Source organism: Marmota flaviventris, chromosome 4 (genome assembly GCF_047511675.1).
Source record: "Marmota flaviventris isolate mMarFla1 chromosome 4, mMarFla1.hap1, whole genome shotgun sequence".
NCBI classification, from domain to species: Eukaryota; Metazoa; Chordata; class Mammalia; order Rodentia; family Sciuridae; genus Marmota; species Marmota flaviventris.
The window spans coordinates 101,724,300-101,742,901 of record NC_092501.1 but is presented as its reverse complement, the minus strand read 5'-3'; the positions used below and the strand labels follow the sequence as shown (position 1 = coordinate 101,742,901).

General features: G+C 40.0%; 1 protein-coding gene across 6 annotated transcripts in view; it reads right to left on the bottom strand.

Annotated features, from left to right (window-relative positions):
* The window catches only part of Klf12 (KLF transcription factor 12), a 438,598-nt gene that overhangs the window by 75,859 nt on the left and 344,137 nt on the right, over positions 1-18,602 (bottom strand). For all 6 annotated transcript variants that reach the window (XM_071611451.1, XM_027938085.2, XM_071611450.1 and 3 more), the window contains one exon: positions 5,878-5,940. In XM_071611451.1, the coding sequence (XP_071467552.1) occupies positions 5,878-5,940 (63 nt within the window). The remainder of the gene's footprint in view (positions 1-5,877; positions 5,941-18,602) is intronic.

Sequence of the window (18,602 nt, the reverse complement as noted above, 5' to 3'; positions counted from 1 at the left end):
CAAACATCAGAAGGAGCAAGCTTCCAAACAAAACCTAAAGCCAAACCTCTCCTATTGATTTGCCAATATGTATATGTTAAAAACAAGACCAAAAGAAAAAACAAAACAAAAAAAAAATAAAACCTACATGGGTTAGGCATTCAACTGAAGTTTCATATATTAAAGTCCACATGTAATATCACGATTTTCTGTTCTATACATCAAGAAGCAAGGCAGTGGAAGACTCTGGTAATTAAAAGAACATGATCATGAATATTGAGTACACAAGGATCTGCAAGACAATGGGTGGGTATTCTGGCAGAGAGTGCAGGCCACATGTTGGTGAGGGCACCAAAGTCTTCACCAAGCCTTTTCTAATCTCTTGCTTGTCCTACATGTCACTCTAATGGGAACCACCCAGGCAAAAAACCTTCTGCTTAGCTTGCAATGAATTAAACATTCATCTGTTCTTGGTCTCCATGCTGGTAGACGAGTACCACCTGGTGGAAAGACTATTGGACAGGTGTGTAGGGACTTGGATTTATGCCCAAGTTTGACATGTTACATTTTTGTCTGGGGGCTTCATTTTCTACGTGTGTAAAGTAATGAGGCTGATCTGAATTTGTGATGCTTACATTTTCCTTACATCTCAGAAACTATGAATTTGGAAATGCCCTATATTAGCCTTCTGATAGCAACAAATTCAGTGCCATCATCTACTATGGGGAAAAAAAAAGTTTAAAAAAGAGAGCATGTTACTTTAATGGCAAAAATTCCATAAATTGCTGCTGATATTCCTCAAAAATATTCCATATAACACTTGTAACTGTGTGTATATAAATATTTAAGTTCATTGTAGAACTATATCTCCAACATTAAAACCTCAAATTGTGAAAAGGTTCTTTTTGCCCTCTGAAAAATTTGTGACACAAAATGTTCACACATCCAAATGTTAAATGCAATTCACATCCAGAATGTATCATCATTTGCATAGAGACTCTATTAAAACTGGAACTGTTTTGTGTATATGGCTACATAAAAATCTCAGGCATGTCAGTAGGAAATAAATCATAACAGACTGGTGGCAACAGCATTCAATTGGTTAGAGAAAATTACTTCTATTTTACTGATGACAATTTCTATTAATAAACAGTGATGCTTTATTGTCTATGTCATCATCAAAAGAGCCCATAAAAAACTCTATCAAGTTACACCCACCACCAATGTTACGTAACAGCCCTTGGCTGATGTTTTGGGAACACATTCAAAAACAACCACCACTACCATCATCAAACAAGGATACATGCCCAACTCCTTTAAAACAGTAGGAATTCAGCAGGTGGAACAGGAAGCACAGAGGAGGGAGGAAGGGGTGAGAAGCTCAGGATGAACACTCAGCTGAGCATGTCTTCGGGACACTCACACTGATCCTGGAAACTTTTGGAGACTCAAATCGACTTCAATGTCCAGTTCACAGGTAATTCCCAGAAAGCCTCTCCCTGTCCTGTTCGAGCCTATACCTACACGCTGAAGAACAGATTCCAGATCTCTATCATATCTTTGATAAGAAAAGGACACTTGTATCTTGGAAACAGTCACTCTCCTGTGGATTGGATATCAGGGTATAATAGCTTTAAGCAAAAAGATCTGCAAAGAACAATTTGATCTTCACATTTAACTCTCTAATAAGGAATTTTCCTCATTTGCTCCAAACAGAGCAAGAAAATGTAGCAAATGCTCTAAAAAAGGGTTCACATGGAGAAGGGCAGAGTATGAAGCCCAAATATGCCAGTTTGGCATAAGAATTATTATGTGCTGAAGGCAACTCACAAAAGCAGACACAAGAAACACCCTCCCCTTTCCCTCTTTCTACCAGGAAGGACAGGATGGCTCCTAATCTCAAGAGACAACTTTCCATATGGATCCAGGGATGGCATCAGAGAAATCACCTTACTAACCAGCCTTTATCTCCCATTACTTTATCCTGTCTATTTACCTTCCCATAATTTGCCATCCAGTTGTGTTCCTTCTCTAAAGAAGTTATCGTTCTTTTGTTAAGATGCTTCATAAGCCTAGGTTCTAACCAGTGCACATGTGATTGATGCGAGCCACCCATGGGCTGTGTGTGTGTGAGCTATGTGTATTTGAGCGTATGAGGGGACTGGACTGGCATTATGTGCTTCTTGGGCTGTGCAACACATGACACCTGTGTGCCTTTCCTCTGGTTCTGCCTGTGATCCCACACAGCACCTGAGATAGGTGTGGTTTCCCAAGATGTCAATCAACCTGCTGACCACAAGACATCACTAAGACTCTATCTTTGGAAACCCAAGCCCTTGCCTTACTTGGGTGGAACTTTCTTGAATGTCTTTCCCCTAAATAAAAACTGGGGTTCGGGGTAAGCTCGCTCTCTTGCTCCTTGCAGCACTGGAGCTGACCCTTGGGGTCACCGAACTGTCCTGTCTTAGAAACTTATGTTTGTGAGCTGCGTGGTTTCTTCACCATTTTCAAAGTTATGGATACAGCCAGCTCCTTTGAACCCAGTTCATATTTCCAGTCCGGCCAGCTGGTGATATGTGATGCATGTGTTAACAAACCTCTCTTTACTTTTATTAATCTGTCTTTTGTCAGTCTAATTTGTAGGGTTTCAGCCAATGAACATAAAATGTGTAGAGAGAAAAAAAAATTTTTTTCTCTTATGGCAGTTACTGGACAGAGGAAGGTGTGGTTACCTGTACTTATGGCCAATATTGAAGGAAAGAGGAGTGAGGACCAATACATGAAACAGAAAGAGGTCCACGTGGCTGAACCCGAGGGTCCTCAATCCTCAAATCAGCAAAAGACTCCTATTAATATGGTGGCATTGAGGCAAAAGACATTCTGATAGGCAGAGTTTATATCTGGACTGGCCTGCTATCTTTGACTAATTCTATATTAAATGAGTTGTAAGATGATCTTATAGTCCTTATTGGGGTGCTGATACACACTGCAACAAGGTGTTATGGGCATTCTTTAATTCCTGGGAGTCAGCACATGGTCCCACATCCTGATGTCTGTCATGGATTCTTTAAGCCCTGGTGCTTACTCTTCCCTGGATGCATACACTGTGAGCACATTCTTTCTGTTCCAGCAGATTTTGTTTGCCTTGAACAGCCATTCTTGTCCACACATTTCTCCAGCTCCAGAGGAAAGGCTGCCACATTAAAGAGGCCAATGGATGCCACCTTTATCAACACTGTGCAGAGGAAAACACTATTTACAGTTTTAAACTATCTTTACTCAATAATCAACATTAGCTTGGTAGCTATCAACCACGGTCATTGACTTTCAGAACCTACCCAATGTCATGCATTACCTCAAGTCTTTTTATCTTTTACCAAATTCTAATTGCTTATGTGATAAATAATATTTTTTTTTTTGCACTGAGTGGAGCGTTTGCTCCCCACCGTCAAAGAACCATGGCTCCTAACTCACAAAATAGTGTTTAAGGATCTAACTAAACCCAGAGCTAAGCTAGTGATGAACTTGACATCTAATTCTATAAATTATCCCACACTCCTATTTTGAAGACATCAACTATCTCTTTCCCTTCCTCTCTATTGCTAGATGGGTATTTAAACTTTTCGATTTTTTCACAGCCAATATTTCACAAAGAATTACCAAATGTTTATCACTGCACTAGAAGAAGATGCTGGGTGATTCAAGGGCTTCTTCTTGGCCGGGTGATTTATTCCATATACCAGTCTCACCGTATTTGCCCAAGGAAGATTCAGGGTAGTATATATCATAGAAATTTTAACATAGAAATTTTAACTCCTGACCCACTGAAGTAAACATATTTAAACCCAGTATGGTCGTGCTATCATCAATTCAGAAATGTCTCCAGGACTTTGTATGTCCATTTCAATCTTCAAAGGAGGCACAAGCTCAACTCTCTGCTTCCTTACTAATTCTAGGTCTTCAAAGAAAGCTTTTCTTCTCTGGGATGGATTTTATGACAGTCTCTATATTATCCATATAAATGAAGGAAGAGACTTCCCCTAGTCTCCACTCTCAAACTGGTCATAAATCGAGTTGATAAGTTCTCCCTTTGAACACTTTAGAGAATTATCCATTTTGTATTATAGATCATATGCTCATCGAGTAACGTGTGTATGACGTCAATACATACACCCAGGGAAGGGATGAGCACACAGGGCTTGAGGGTCTCTCCTTTCCATGTTCTCTCTCTCATACACAATCCCTTGAGAGTAGAAAGCACATTTTATTTATCTTTCTAATTTAGTGCTTTTAACAGTGATTGGGACTGTAAATAAATGTTGCTGAATAAATAAAAGTCGAATTTTCTCAAGGTTAACAGTAAAAGTCATTTTGTTTTTCATGAATTACTTCTCTGGAGATAAACGTAATTTAAACTCATATGCTGTGAATTATGTAGGAGCCAGTTATCACTACTCAAGTAGTCCAGAAAGGAAAAGGGAGGAAGATTTATTTGACTTTCAATTTGGCCATTGAGAACCAAGTTGGAGAAACTAGATTTCAAGACTGACAATTCTGTTCTCATCTCTTGGCTCTTGTGGCTCACTTGAGGGTCTCATACTCTGTATGTCATGAAGTTTCTTTAGGACCATGTGCCTTGGACTGAGAAAGAACATAGACTCCATGCAATGAAAGGGGGAACTGATTTCTTCTTTTGCTTTCAGGTAATGACCACCTGCATTGTTCCCTCTGTTTTCTAGGTTTGTCAGGGAACAATATGCTTTAGGGATTGTGAGAGACCAGGAAGGATACCCCAGCTTTTATGCAGTGTGTAAGCAAATGGCTTTCTTCTCTGTGCTCCATTTCCCCCTCTATGAAGAAAAAAAGCATAATATTTAACAACATCACCAAGCTATTGTGAGGGTTAATTAGATTTAATGGGGGAAGGGAGGAGAGTTGATTAGGTACCATTCAAATTCAAAGTGTCATTATTTTGTGACTAAAAATAACCCTGATTTAGGAATAAAATTAATTTGGAAGCTCAATCTTTGGTAATCATCTTCCTACACTTAAAAAAAAAAAAAAAAAGCCAGAGTTTCTAATCAAAATGCCACTCTAAGCAAATCCAAGGAAGGAAAAATGGAGATCTGTGAATTTCCATTTATCTTTGAAGTAACATCCTACACAGTTCAATTCTTTCTTTTTTGTTTCTTTCCTCTTCCTTTTTATGATACAGTATATGTTGAAAGGTTAGTTTGAGGCTGGAAAAATGTAAGCAAACACAACATTTTGAACCAACATTATTTTCTTTCTTTTATGTGATGACATTTGTGAAACCCTTTATCCCTTTACAGAATCAAAAATCAATATTTTGTGGTAAAATAACTTTTCATAAATTCCATTTATGTTTATGCAAGAAATAATTTGCCAATTTGAAAGATTCTTGGTATTCCTCCAATTAGAAAAAAAAAAATCCTAGATATTTAAAGGTAAGGCCGGTGGGAGGGAGAATCACCAAAATAGTAATCACTAAAATTAATATGATAGATTAAATACCTAACTGTGAAAATCCTCATGAGAAACTGAAGTTAGTACCTGAGAAAAATCTAGGTTGCTGACTAAATCTTACTAAAGAAAGAAAACATTCTTTTTAAAGGTAACAACTGGATAGTCCTGGGAAATGAAGTCATATCTGTTAGGAAAAAATACTGTACTCAAAGAGTTTTTGCTAGAGTTTGGGCTAGAAAGGAATTGTATCAATGTTTATTTATATCTTTTCAGATGAAAGGTATACTATACCCTTCAAGTGGTAGCAATGTATTGTCTAGAACATCAGGAATCATCTTCTTGACTTTAACACCATCCTATTAAAACTCCTCATAGGACTTAAGAAATGGATAAGCTAGACTGCATACTCACCAAGCAAACTTCTGATTATTCATTCGATTTCCCCGGACCCTTGAGACTGGGGACGGATGTACCCTGTGGGCAAATAAGAATAATATACTCACTGAAAATGTACATTACTGATTGCAATTGGGAAAAAAAAATACACACACACATCTATTTTTATAAATAATCTCTTCTAGGTTTGTTTCATATATTATCCTGTAGAATTTGCTCAACTCTTAGTAAATGGATACAAATAAATTCCTGGGCCTGAAGACCTATAGGCCTTTTTTCCCTCTTTACGGATCCCAAATAATAAGGGCTTATCACAATGTTCACTGGGAAGCTCCCAAAGTGGGCTCATCAAATTTTAATGAACTCAGGCACTCATTCATTCCAAAACAGTCACTGAAGATCTAATCCTGGCCAGGTGTAAGAGTGGGTAGACTTTAGTGGGTGCCTTGCTGGGCATAGTGGTGCATGCCTGTAATCCCAGTAACTTGGGAGGCTGAGGCAGAAGGATCACAAGTTCAAAGCTCAACAATTTACTGAGGCCCTAAGCAACTTAGTGAGACCCTGTTTTAAAAAGGGCTGGGCATGTAGCTCATGGTAAAACACCCCTGGGTTCAATTCTCAGCAACTGCACCTCCTCCACTCTTTAAAAAAAAAAAAAAATCGTGCGCCAGCCCTCAACAGCCCTCTTATAGATACTGTTTCCAGGAGGAGTGCACAGTTAGACAATAAAGGGTTGGGCTCAGGGGTAGAATGGTAGCCTAGCACGTGCAAAGGCCAGGGTTCAATCCTCAGCACCACACACACACAAATAGGGACAAAGAGGCAGTCAAGTGCCCACTCTTTCAGTGGACTTCTATATTTGAAATCCTGGAAAGCAAGATAACATTATGCAAATGTCTAAGAGCAGAAACTGTGGGAATGGGTGAGGAAGGAAGGGTGAGACAAGTGTTTGTAGAAGAAAAACTTTTTGGAAGTGATGCTCTACAGCTGGGCTGTGAGGAAGGCAAAGTCACTTCCAAAGTTTAGCCAAGAAAGAAGTGCAGAATGCAAGGATCCACCAGTGTCTGGCACTGGGGTCCTGTGGGATTGGAGCTCAGAGCTCTCAGGTATCACCCCCCATGGGAGCAGCTGCTGGACCTCCAACTGGCAAAACTACATGCCACCCTTCCAGTGTCCCCGCCACCAACTTCCTGCTTTGTCCCACCTTTCTTAGGATTTGTGAGATATTTTAGTTTCTATTGTCTTCAGTCTTTAAGCTTCAAGCATTGCTTTTATTGACTAGACATGAAAGAAAGCAAACAGGGATTTTAAAGCTGGTCTGAAAGTCCACTTAGAACCACCAAGCCTCATCAGAACCCCAGTTCCTCTTGGCTGCTTAGCAAGTGGAAATCACTGTACTATTAAAACACTACAGTTCCAGCCCCTCCCAAGGCCAAAGGCAATCTTTCCCTAACCCAGCCTCGGCCCCCCAGTCAGACTGCACTTTGCACTCAGAAGGCTGATTTCTTCCAACATCCCTTATTAACATTCTTTTCCTCGCAGGCTTCTCTATGGCTGGTGCAGCTGAGCTGCTCAGCACAGATTTTCTGCTCTGCATGGGGGGAGGGGGTGTTAATTATGCAGAAAGATGGAGGGAGGCCAGACAGCCCCTCTGGTGAGCTGCCTCATTCAAGCACAGCCCACTTCCTGCTGTTTTGCAGCTACAAGGATCACCTGTTGGTATTGGCACCCTGCCAAGCTGGGGCCTAACGGAAATGACAGACTCAGCTAGAAATGAGAGCCAGCTCATATTCTACCACCCCAAGGGGGGAGAGCAGTGTGGGGGTGTGTGGGGGGGACAGACAGACAGACAGAGACACACTGTGTAATAAAAATGCATAAGACTTACACAAAAGGTAACAAAACTACTCTTCTGACTGCTGAAATATAACCCCCCAAATGGACATCAGAGCCAAAACAATTTCTCCCCAGATAAAGCCCGCTGACCTAAGGGAAAATGCTGGAAACCCTCTTGAACTTTACCTATACTCTCCCTGAGGTGTGGAGTCCTGTTAATAACGGTTTCAAGAACTAATCAGGCCCAAGTACTTACAGTTCTTTAATTCACCCTTTTCTTCAAACTTTTATTGCTTTAATTACTCCCTCCTTAACCCTAAAAGCACAAGGAAATTGTTTTGTTTCATCATGGTAGATTCTACCAGTTGAAGTTTGGAGATGGAAGCAATCTCTTACTGATGCTGCTTATTGCATACATCGGTGGAAAATGATATTTGATCTGTTACCAGAATTTTCTCTAGGTATTTGCATCTTTTAGAAAGATTTCATTCATCATAGATCAAGTGTCATAAATGGATAATTTTTATGCTGGCTTAGTAGTCTTAGGAAAAGAATCCCTTAGGAAAGGCTTAGGAAAAGAATTTCTGATTGTGGGTATATGACCAAATGATTGTAAGGTTTCTTGAGTTAGAAAGATGAATCAAGAAAGATTTTCCTCCTCAAAAGAAGCACATTAATAACCTGGAATTTACTTCATCCAAAAAAGGAGAGACCTCAAGGCATGCATTTCAGCTAATTTATTTTCTCAAAATGATATGCAAAGGCTTTGTAAAGCTCAGTCTTTAAATTGTGCCATGTTTTGCTATGGTCTGCCTTCTTGCCACATATAGCAGCCAGGCAGGTAGAAAAAGTCAAAACCCCAGTAGGAGAAACCACCACCTAATCTGCATGTCATGCATTATTCATGACCTCCTGATTCCTGCACCTGCATCCAGGCAGGAAGCTTGCAGGGAATGTTCATTATTCTTCTCTTAGCTTCACACAGGCTCCCTTACTGCTAAAGCCACTTTGTTCTGAAACTAAGGGTTTCAGGCCTTAGGACTAACCACTGGATATGCAAAGAAAGAACACCAGGCTGAAGACAAGGGAGACCTTGGTTGTCCTGTGACATACCGGATCATACAAAGTGCTCTACTGATAGTTCACTTCAGATAGAAATGCTTACACTTGATTTGCATTAAACAGCAGACAAGTCATACCATTAAGGGCAGGGGTACAAATTATTCTATTAATATACACTTACTCATCTGCAACATCTAGCTCTCTTGCTAAGTGTCTAAAAGTTTTTACATGTCAAAATATAAAAATGGCTCTTCCCTTGGAGTATGAACATCAAAACACCTGATTCTCAAGTCTGTGGCAACTTAAACTTAATCCTGTCACTCCAGGTAGAGCTTGGAGGAAGTGGTTAAGAGTGCAAACTATGTAACAGACTTCCTGGGATCGAAGCCCAGCTCTACCTTGACCAACAGTGTTATTTGGACTGGGCGAGTCACTTGACCTGTCTGGGCCTCAGTTTCCTTATCTGTACAAATGGAGACAATACAGTCAGGTGCCACATAACAAGGCTTCATTCAATGATGGACTGTGTGTAAAGATCATAATGGAACTGAAAAATTCCTGTTTAGTGACATCACAGCCATTATGATGTCTTAGCATAATGCACTACTCACATGTTTGTGGTGATACTGTACTGTGCTGCCAGTGGTATAAAAGCAGAGCTCACATACTCCCCTACAGTATATAATATTTGATAATGATAATAAATAATAATAAATAAATATATTACTGGTTTATATATTTACTGTACTATACTTTTTTTTGGGGGGGGGACCAATGATCCCAGGGGTGTTTAACCACTGAGACATATATCCCCAGTTCTTTTTTAAAAAACTTTTTATTGTTGTAGAGGGATATACAATATCTTTGTTTATTAATTATTTTGTTTTCAATGTGGTGCTGAGGATCAAACCAGTGCCGCACACATGCTAGACAAGCGCTCTGCCACTGAGCTATAGTCCCAGCCACTCTTTTTTAATTTTTGAGACAGGGTCTCGCTAAGTTGCTGAGGCTGGCCTCAAATTTGCAATCCTCTTGCCTCAGCCTCCTGAGTCACTGGGATCACAGGCTTGTGACACCAGCTGTACTGTATTTTTATCATTATTTTAAAGTGTACTTCTACTTTTTTTTTTTAAGTTTAGTAAAACATATGTGTGTTCCACTGGCAGCAGCCTTAGACATCTCCTGTTTACCAAATCCTAATTGCATCAGAAACCATGTCAATGATTAACGTGCAGCACTAGGTAAAGGTGGTAAAGTAAGCTCTCTGTTCATATAATGATGACCTGATCTAAGGATACATTTCTCTGAATGTAGCCCTGGTATTAAGGAATGCATGACTGTAATGATGCCCACTCCCCAGGACTGTGAGATTTGGATGACTTGTTAAAGTTTAGAACCATGCTTAGCACCCAGGAAGCAGGAGATGCATGCCACCTCTCACCAGCAACAGCACTGAGGGGACCACCCAGCCTCCCTCCAGGGAGGGCTGGGAAGATGAAACTGGAATATCCATCTAGTTCCAGGTGACAGATTACAAATATGTTCTATGCATCTACAACTGGAGAGGAAAAGACAAAGAGAAATGAGTACATACAGAACAAGATGATCTACAAACTATGGTTTATAAAGTATGGCTTATCTCTGGCATCTCATTTTTTGTTCTTTACTAGAAGACCTAGATTCTGTTTACTAAACAGCACAGTGTTTCAGGTGTGACCCATCAAGGGACAGTAATGAGAGCAATACAAACTTATACCTATTTACTGAGCCTTTACTATATGCTTGGTATCATGTAAAATATATTAGACACTTTTTGTGATTTATCCACATATCATCATTGTCTGCATTTTATTTTTTAAGAAAATTGGGTTGGAAGAGTTAGGCGACTTGCTAGGGTTATACGGGGCTATTGCAGAGCAAATCTGGAACTTGAATACAAGTGTGTTCTCCTCCAGCATGTCATCCAGGCTGACAGACTCCCAGATACTCCCCACCCTAGCCCAGAGGGTGTGATAACATGAATTAGCACCAGGGACTCTAATGAGAGACTTAGTGTTTATTTAAGCCCAATTGAACATTCTATCATGGAAGTAGATGGAAGGTGGCAGGCACAGTTTTCTTGAACTAAAATTGCCATAGGACTAAATATAGCCATGTGCTGTATAACAACGTATTGTCTAACAATACAATACTGAATACACCATGTGTAGCCCCTAAGATCAGATTCTATGTACCATATAGCCTAAGGGCAGCCATACCACCTAGGTCTGCATAAGCACACCCATGAAATTCACACAACAAAATCACTTAATGACATGTTTTGTAGAATGTGTCTCTGTTAAGTGACTCATGACTGTATTAGGCAGGGCATGTAACAGGAGCATGCTTTGTTCTCCCTGTGTCTATGAAAGTCCTTTGTTACATTAACATTGTTATTTAAATGTACAATTGTAGAAATTAACTCTAACTATATCCACACTTCCTCACTTGTTATTTTCTCTAGAATCCAACCCAGTCCAGTTGGTGTCCACAACCCTTGGATGAAACCACTCTTTCCATGATCATTCACAGCTTCCAAGATCTCAGATCTCTTGGTTGATTCTCAGTCTTCACCATTACTGACCTAACTGATCACCACCCCAGAACAGCTTCCTGGATTCCAAGCAGGGCCGCTCTTCTGGCTTTCCTCTTCCTCCTTTTCCTTTGCTGAGACTTCTTCCTCTCATCCTTCATCTCCAAATGCTGATGTGGCCTAGGGGTCACTTTCCTATGACCCATGACCTCTTCTCCTCCACATTAACACCCTGAAGCCGAAAGTGTCTTCAATATAGCTCCCCTCACCACCTTACCCCTGCATAACGATGAGGGCCCACATTGTGCCAGGTAATGGAGATGACAGTGAGAAAAAAGGGAAAAGCCACCTTGTCCTCTTGAGGCATACTCTGAGCTGGGGGGACGTACAAAATAAACCAAGCTTATGAACAAATCACACAAGAAGTAAGAGCAAGTTGACCTAGAGATGGAGGCTGGGGAGGCCTCTCAGAGTAAGGACATCAGCTGTCCCAATGAGACAGGAGGAAGAACATCTGGTGTCACTGCCTCCGGGAGCAGGAGAGGGTGGGGCCGGGATTAACTGACAAAACTCTATCAAATGCTCTCCATTTAGAATTCCTTTTTCCTTAGCTGTAAAACAGAAATAAATGTTGTCCTCTTCAAAATGCTGTGTTTTTAACACCAGTTGCCCTAACCCCTCTCTTTAAGTCCTATGGCATTAGAACAAATCAGAGTAAATAGGGAAAAAAAAATGATAGCAATACTGATTTGCTATGGTGTTTAAACAAGTCCATTGTTTTACAGTAATACCAGTGCCTTTGCATAAGGGAGAATTTGAAGTAAAAATAGAGGACAAAGACAACTCTAAAAAAATACATAGTTGTGAAGGGAAAAGTGGTGCACTTCTATAATCCCAGGGGCTAGGGAGCTGAGGCAGGAGGATTGAGAGTTCAAAGCCAGCCTCAGGAAAAGCAAGATACTAAGCAACTCAGTGAGACCCTGTCTCTAAATAAAATACAAAATAGAGCTGGGGATGTGGCTCAGTGGTCAAATGCCCCTGAGTTCAATTTCTGGTATTCCCCCCCACCCCGCCCCAAAATACATAGTTGTGTGTGTAAATGAGTTTTGCTGGAGATGGAACCCAGAGCCCCACACTGGCTTAGCAAGTGAGTGTTCTACCCCTGAGTACTACCCCCACTCTCCAACATATGGTACTTCTAAGGGTCATCTCATCACTGGTTTAATAAAAAACTGAGAATAAAGAGGGCCTACCTAATTTAAACACTGAAGTCACACTGCTATTTTCATTTGATCAGGTGCAGTGTATATTTATTAAAACAACATCTGGACTGTCCTAAATGTTCATGAGAACTTGTATTCAATAGGACTGTGTGTAAGAAGGAAGCAATACCTGAAATCTTTTAAAATTACCTTTTGTATGTTTCTGCATGGAAAATTCTGATATTTAATACGTGAAATTATTTCTAATCTTTTCTTCAACCGACATAGTAAGCCAAATTGTTAAAGAGTGATTATGTTGAATAATTTGCCCAATTCGAAGGTGAAAGTGTGGGCTAAATTCTTTTCTTACACAACAGAAAAAGTTCAGTAACAATTAGAAAACATTGTGCATAATAATTTTCAATAATCCTGACATAAAATGTCCAATCTTACTGGAAGAATAGTATTTTATAAGAAAATCTTTATTGGTCTGTGATATACAGGTTTATTCTGATGTCCAATATGGGGCATGAGACTTCAAACAGGATTCGGTATTATTCCAGCCACTGAGTGAGAGATGCTGCCCTTTTAAAGATAGAGAAGAGAGGGGAAGGAAGACTTTTTTTTTTCAGGGAAAGGTTGGGGTTGAGAAACCTGAGTCTGGTGTAGGAGCAGAAAAGGGAGTGACTCCTTTCGTCACCCATCATCATGGGTCATGCGGTCACCCTATAAATAAGACAAGTTAGCAAGGAAAATGTGTAACATGCTTATTTGGTCACAGCCTTACATGACTCAGAGATTTCAGAAACAGTCTCAGGGTTAACTATACATTTTATGCTTAGGTCTGAAGCATGGAGCATGATGGTGCAGAGAGGTATAATCTAACGGTAATGGTGGGGAGCAGAGGGCAATCTGGCAAGGCCTGTTGGTTCAGGTTCTTCTTGGTCTCTGTGCAGCATCCCTCTACCTGGGTATGGAGCAGGGTCTTTCTGGAATGGAGTCTGAACATCATGATATGTAGAGTAATGGGTTTGGCAGGCCTGGAGGGCCAGGGGAATATGGGTCTTATGTATTGTGCTAAGTGGTTAAGTTAAAGAGAATTAAAGGACAACTACCAGAAGAGTTTATGAGTAGATCCAGTACAATCAGATCTATATACTAGAAAAATCATCTTGGCAGCAGTGCAAGGGGTGGCCTGAGGGAATGCATGACACAGGAATACCACAGGAGGGCTACTGTGGCACTGTGTACCAGTCTCAGATGGCAGCAGTGGCAATGGTAAGGAGTGAGTGGGGGCAAGAGTGAGAGCAGGATGGATGCACAATAAAGTAAGATTTATCTGTAGGGTCTCTGCATTACAAACTCCTAGGAGGGCTTGTCATGCACAGGGCCTGCTATGGTGTGCTGTAGTTCGTCATGGCTGTTGGGGTCAAGCCCTGTGAAGTCATGTTGTCTGGGAAGCTCTGAGGCCAGAGGGTTAAAGCCATGAAGTTTGCAGATGCCTGATGATCTGCAGTGGGGAAACTGCCATGTGTCATGTGCTACAGACAGGGTATGTTGGGCATCAACGTGAAGATCATGCCGCTCTGGCACCCACGTGCTAAGACTGGCCCTGAGAGTCCCTGCCTGATGCTGTGAGCATTTGGAATGCTTACCAGGCCCTCCTCAGAACAGAAGGGAGGGAAGGCAGACTGCTGGCCATGGGTGGGAATAGCAGGGTCTCCCCAGCAGCTGTGCCTAGAGACTGGCTGTTGCTCTGTAAAGACTTTCAAAAAAATCTTGTACAAAGACACACACAGAGTTATCTGTGGGTTGGTCTAAGTATAAGTGAAATGTGGAGGCAAGGCAGAATGAAGGTGACAATTTTTGGATAACACCCAGGGTTCTGATGTGGGTGATCAGAGAAACTGACATAGATGATAGAGGAGGATTGTGTTTCTGGATTCTGTTTTCTTAAAATGAGTTTCTAACTATTTGGATTCAGAAAAAAACGGAGTAAAGATTTGGAGACTTGAGCTTCCTTGGCATATAAATTGTAGGTGAGCCTTGAGTCTCAAGGAGGCAGTATAGAGTGAGAACACGGGTTTGAAGACATCATTGATGATGTTAAACCACTGTTTCTACTGGAATACTTAGATACCCACTTAATAAAGAGAAGCTGGAATTTGTTATGGTTCGGATATTAGGTATCACCTAATGAGAAATATCCTGAGGTAAAATGATTAGATTATCAAGTGTAGCCTAATGAGTCCATCCTAACTCAAATGAATTGACCAGGTGGTAACTGTGGGCCAGTGGGGCATGACTGAAGGAGGTAGGTCACTGGGGATGTGCCTTGGAAGGGTGCATCTGCCCTGTGGCTGCTCCCCCACCAGGCTGCCATGAACAGATCAACTTCCCTTCACCAGTGACCTTTGGCCAAGCTGTTCTACCTCACCTTGAGCCCACAGCGATAGATTCAGCCACCCATGGACTAAGCCTCGGGAACCCTGAGCCAAAATACACTTCTCCTCTTCTAAGTTGTTCCTGTTGGGCATTCTGATTAGATAAAAAGCTGATTAACACAAAAATTGGTACAAAGAGAGGGATCATTGCTGTGAACAACCTATGCTGTTCAGAAGCCTTTCAGGGAGGACGTTGCGAAAGTTTAGAAATGGAGTCTAGAAAAGTGTTAGGATGTTGTAAGTAGAGTTTAATCAATGATTCTGGTGAAAGCTCAGAAGACCAGAATGATGACAGGAATGTGGACTGTGCTCCTGATGCTTCAGAGGGAAATGAGAACTCTAATAGGAATAGGACCAGGGGCTACCATGTTATATTTGATTGCCTTATGAGAGCTACAACCTAATCAGTTCATCCTAGTTTGAATGGACTGACTGGGTGACAACTGTAGGCATGTGGACCACTGGGGGTGTGCACCGGAAGCGTTTACCTTTCCTAAGGTCCCTTCCCCCAAGCCAGCTCTGCTTCCTGGTTTCTAGTAATGGAGCAGCTCCCCTGTGCCACACCCCTTGACCACTCTGTTCTATGTCGCCTTAGGCCCAGAACAATGCGCTGACTGACTATGGACTAAACCTCTGAAACTGTGAGCCAAAATAATCTTTCCTACTTCTAGGCTGTTGTTGTTGGATGTTGGACTTGGAATTTGGAGCAATGCTGTAACTGTTTAACGAGTATGAAATTCTTGAAGATGGACAAAATGCATATCGCATCGTAAGGTGAACATCAGCTCCTCACTACATCAACTCCCATTCACTCTTTAGCTCCTCAGCCCAAGTGTCCCTTTGCTGTCCCCAACTCACCAAAACAGATCTTATCTCCATATTACAGATTCTCATTATTCCCTGAATTTGTCCTTCATAATGCTTATCAGGCTTTTAATTATTTGTAGATGTAATTATTTGGATTAAAAAAAACAAAACAAAACACAACAAAGAAATATATCTCCTTAGCTCATACTAGACACCCAATATCAGGCTCCGTATCTGGTACAAGTAGGCATATATTAAATACTGCTCCATGAATATAAACAGATGAGAATTCATATTGGTAGGCTTTATATTTTTCTAAAGGTATTTTCCATACAAAATAAACCTATATATGTGTGTATGCATATATATACGTATGCATGTATATATTTATGCATCTACACACATATATATGTATGATTCTATACATATACAAATAGATATGCAAATGTGCTGTGTTTAAAAAAAGAAAAACTGTAGAGAGTGGAAGAGAAGGTGAGTGAAAAGTGATGCGGCCCAAAGAAAAGCCTTGGTCCTATAGATATGGGCTCTTTGGACCTTCTTCAACCCATATCCATCACCAAGTGTGCATGGAAACCATCCTGAGCCATAAGGCCAAGGAGTATGAATCAAGTACTTCTTCATCTCTGGATAAAATCATGGCATTTGCAGATAAATGGATGGCGTTGGAGAAGATAATGCTAAGCGAAGTTAGCCAATCCCCCCAAAACAAATGATGAATGTTTTCTCTAATATAAGAAGGCTGACTCATAGTGAGGTAGGGAGGGGGAGCATGGGAGGGATACATGAATTCTAGATAGGGAAGAGGGGTGGGAGGGAAAGGGAGGAGGCAGGGGATTAGCAAGGATGGTGGAATGTGATGGACATCATTATCCAAAGTACATGTATGAAGACATGAATTGGTGTGAACATACTTTATATACAAATAGAGATATGAAAAGTTGTGGCATATATGTGTAATAAGAATTGTGATGCAAAAAAAAAAGCAAAGTACATGTATAAAGACATGAATTGGTGTGAACATTGCTGTCGTGTATTTAAAAAAATAAAATCAATTAAAAAAATAAATACTGATACAAAAAAAGAAAAGAAAAGAAACTAATGGGCACTGTGGAAACACTGGTGAAGTGAGACTGAGGCCTACAGTTTAGTTAGCTGAGGAACCAATGATAGTTTCTTTCTTTGGATAATTATGATTATGTAAGATATTAACTTTAGGAAAACTGAATGAAGGGAAAATGTGAACTGTAGTATTTTTGTTAACTTTTATACTCTATACTCTAAAGTTGTTTCAAAATAAAATACTTTCAAGGCCATCTCTCTGTTGAAAATAAGAATATAGGCAATATGAATCTTCTAGGAAATACTTCTTTATAGTTTTATTTAATGATATATCTTTTTCAATCTTTTCAACAGTTATTCTCAATACATTTATTCTATAAATGTTTGCAAATATATAGTATCTCTCTCTCTCTCTCTCTGTATGAGAATATATATATTTTCTCTTTTAAGTAAATAAACTCATCAGTTCTACAATTTTCACCTTCATAATTTTTATGTATGCTGGGTACCAAACTACTAATAAAACACACGTTGGTTTACCAGCCTGTTTTGGTGCTAATACCATGCTGTTTTTGTTACCATTGCTCTGTAGTATAGTTTAAGGTCTGGTATAGCAATGCCACCTGCTTCACTCTTCCTGCTAAGGATTGCTTTAGCTATTCTGTCTCCTATTTTTCCAGATGAATTTCATGTTTGCCTTTTCTATTTCTAAGAGAAATGTCATTGGGATTTTGATCAGATTGCATTAAATCTGTATAGTGCTTTTGGTAGTATGGTCATTTTGATAATATTAATTCTGCCTATCCAACAGCAAAGTAGATCTTTCCATCTTCTAAGGTCTTCTTTGATTTCTTTCTTTAAGATTCTGTAATTTTCATTATATAGATCTTTCACCTCTTTTGTTAAGTTGATTTCCAAGTATTTTATTTTATTTTTTTTGAGGCTATGGTATAGAATAGAGGACACAGAGACTAACCCACAAAATTATAATTATCTTATGCTAGACAAAGACTCCAAAAACATGCATTAGAGAAAAGATAACCTCTTCAACAAATGGCACTGGGAAAACTGGAAATTCATATGCAACAAAATAAAATTAAACTCCTATCACTCACTATGCACAAAACTTAACTTAAGGACTTAGTGGATCAAGGACCTAGGAATTAAACCAGAGACTCTGCATCTAACAGAAGAAAAAGTAAGCCCATCATGTTGGATTAGGCCCCAACTTCCTTAATAGGACTCCACTGGAGCAACAATTAAAATCAAGAATCAATAAAGGGGATGAACTCAAACTAAAAATTTTCTTCTCAGCAAAAGAAACAATCTGTGAAGTGAATACAGAGCCTACTCTTGGATGAAGCATTAATCTCTAGAGTATATAAAGAACTCAAAAAGCTAACATCAAAAACCAAATAACCCAATCAATAAATGGGCCAACGAACTGAACAGACACTTCTCATAAGACGATGTACAATCAATCAACAAATATATGAAAAAATGTTCATCATGGCTAGCAATTAGAGATATGCAAATCAAAACCACTCTAAGATTTCATCTCACTCCAGTCAGAATGGCAGCTATTAAGAACACAAACAACAATAAGTGTTGGGGGGGAAAAAGATACACACATATGCTCCTGGTGCGGCTGCAAATTGGTGCGGCTGCAAATTAGTGCAGCCAATATGGAAAGCAGTATAGAGATTTCTCGGAAAATTGGGAATGGAACCACCATTC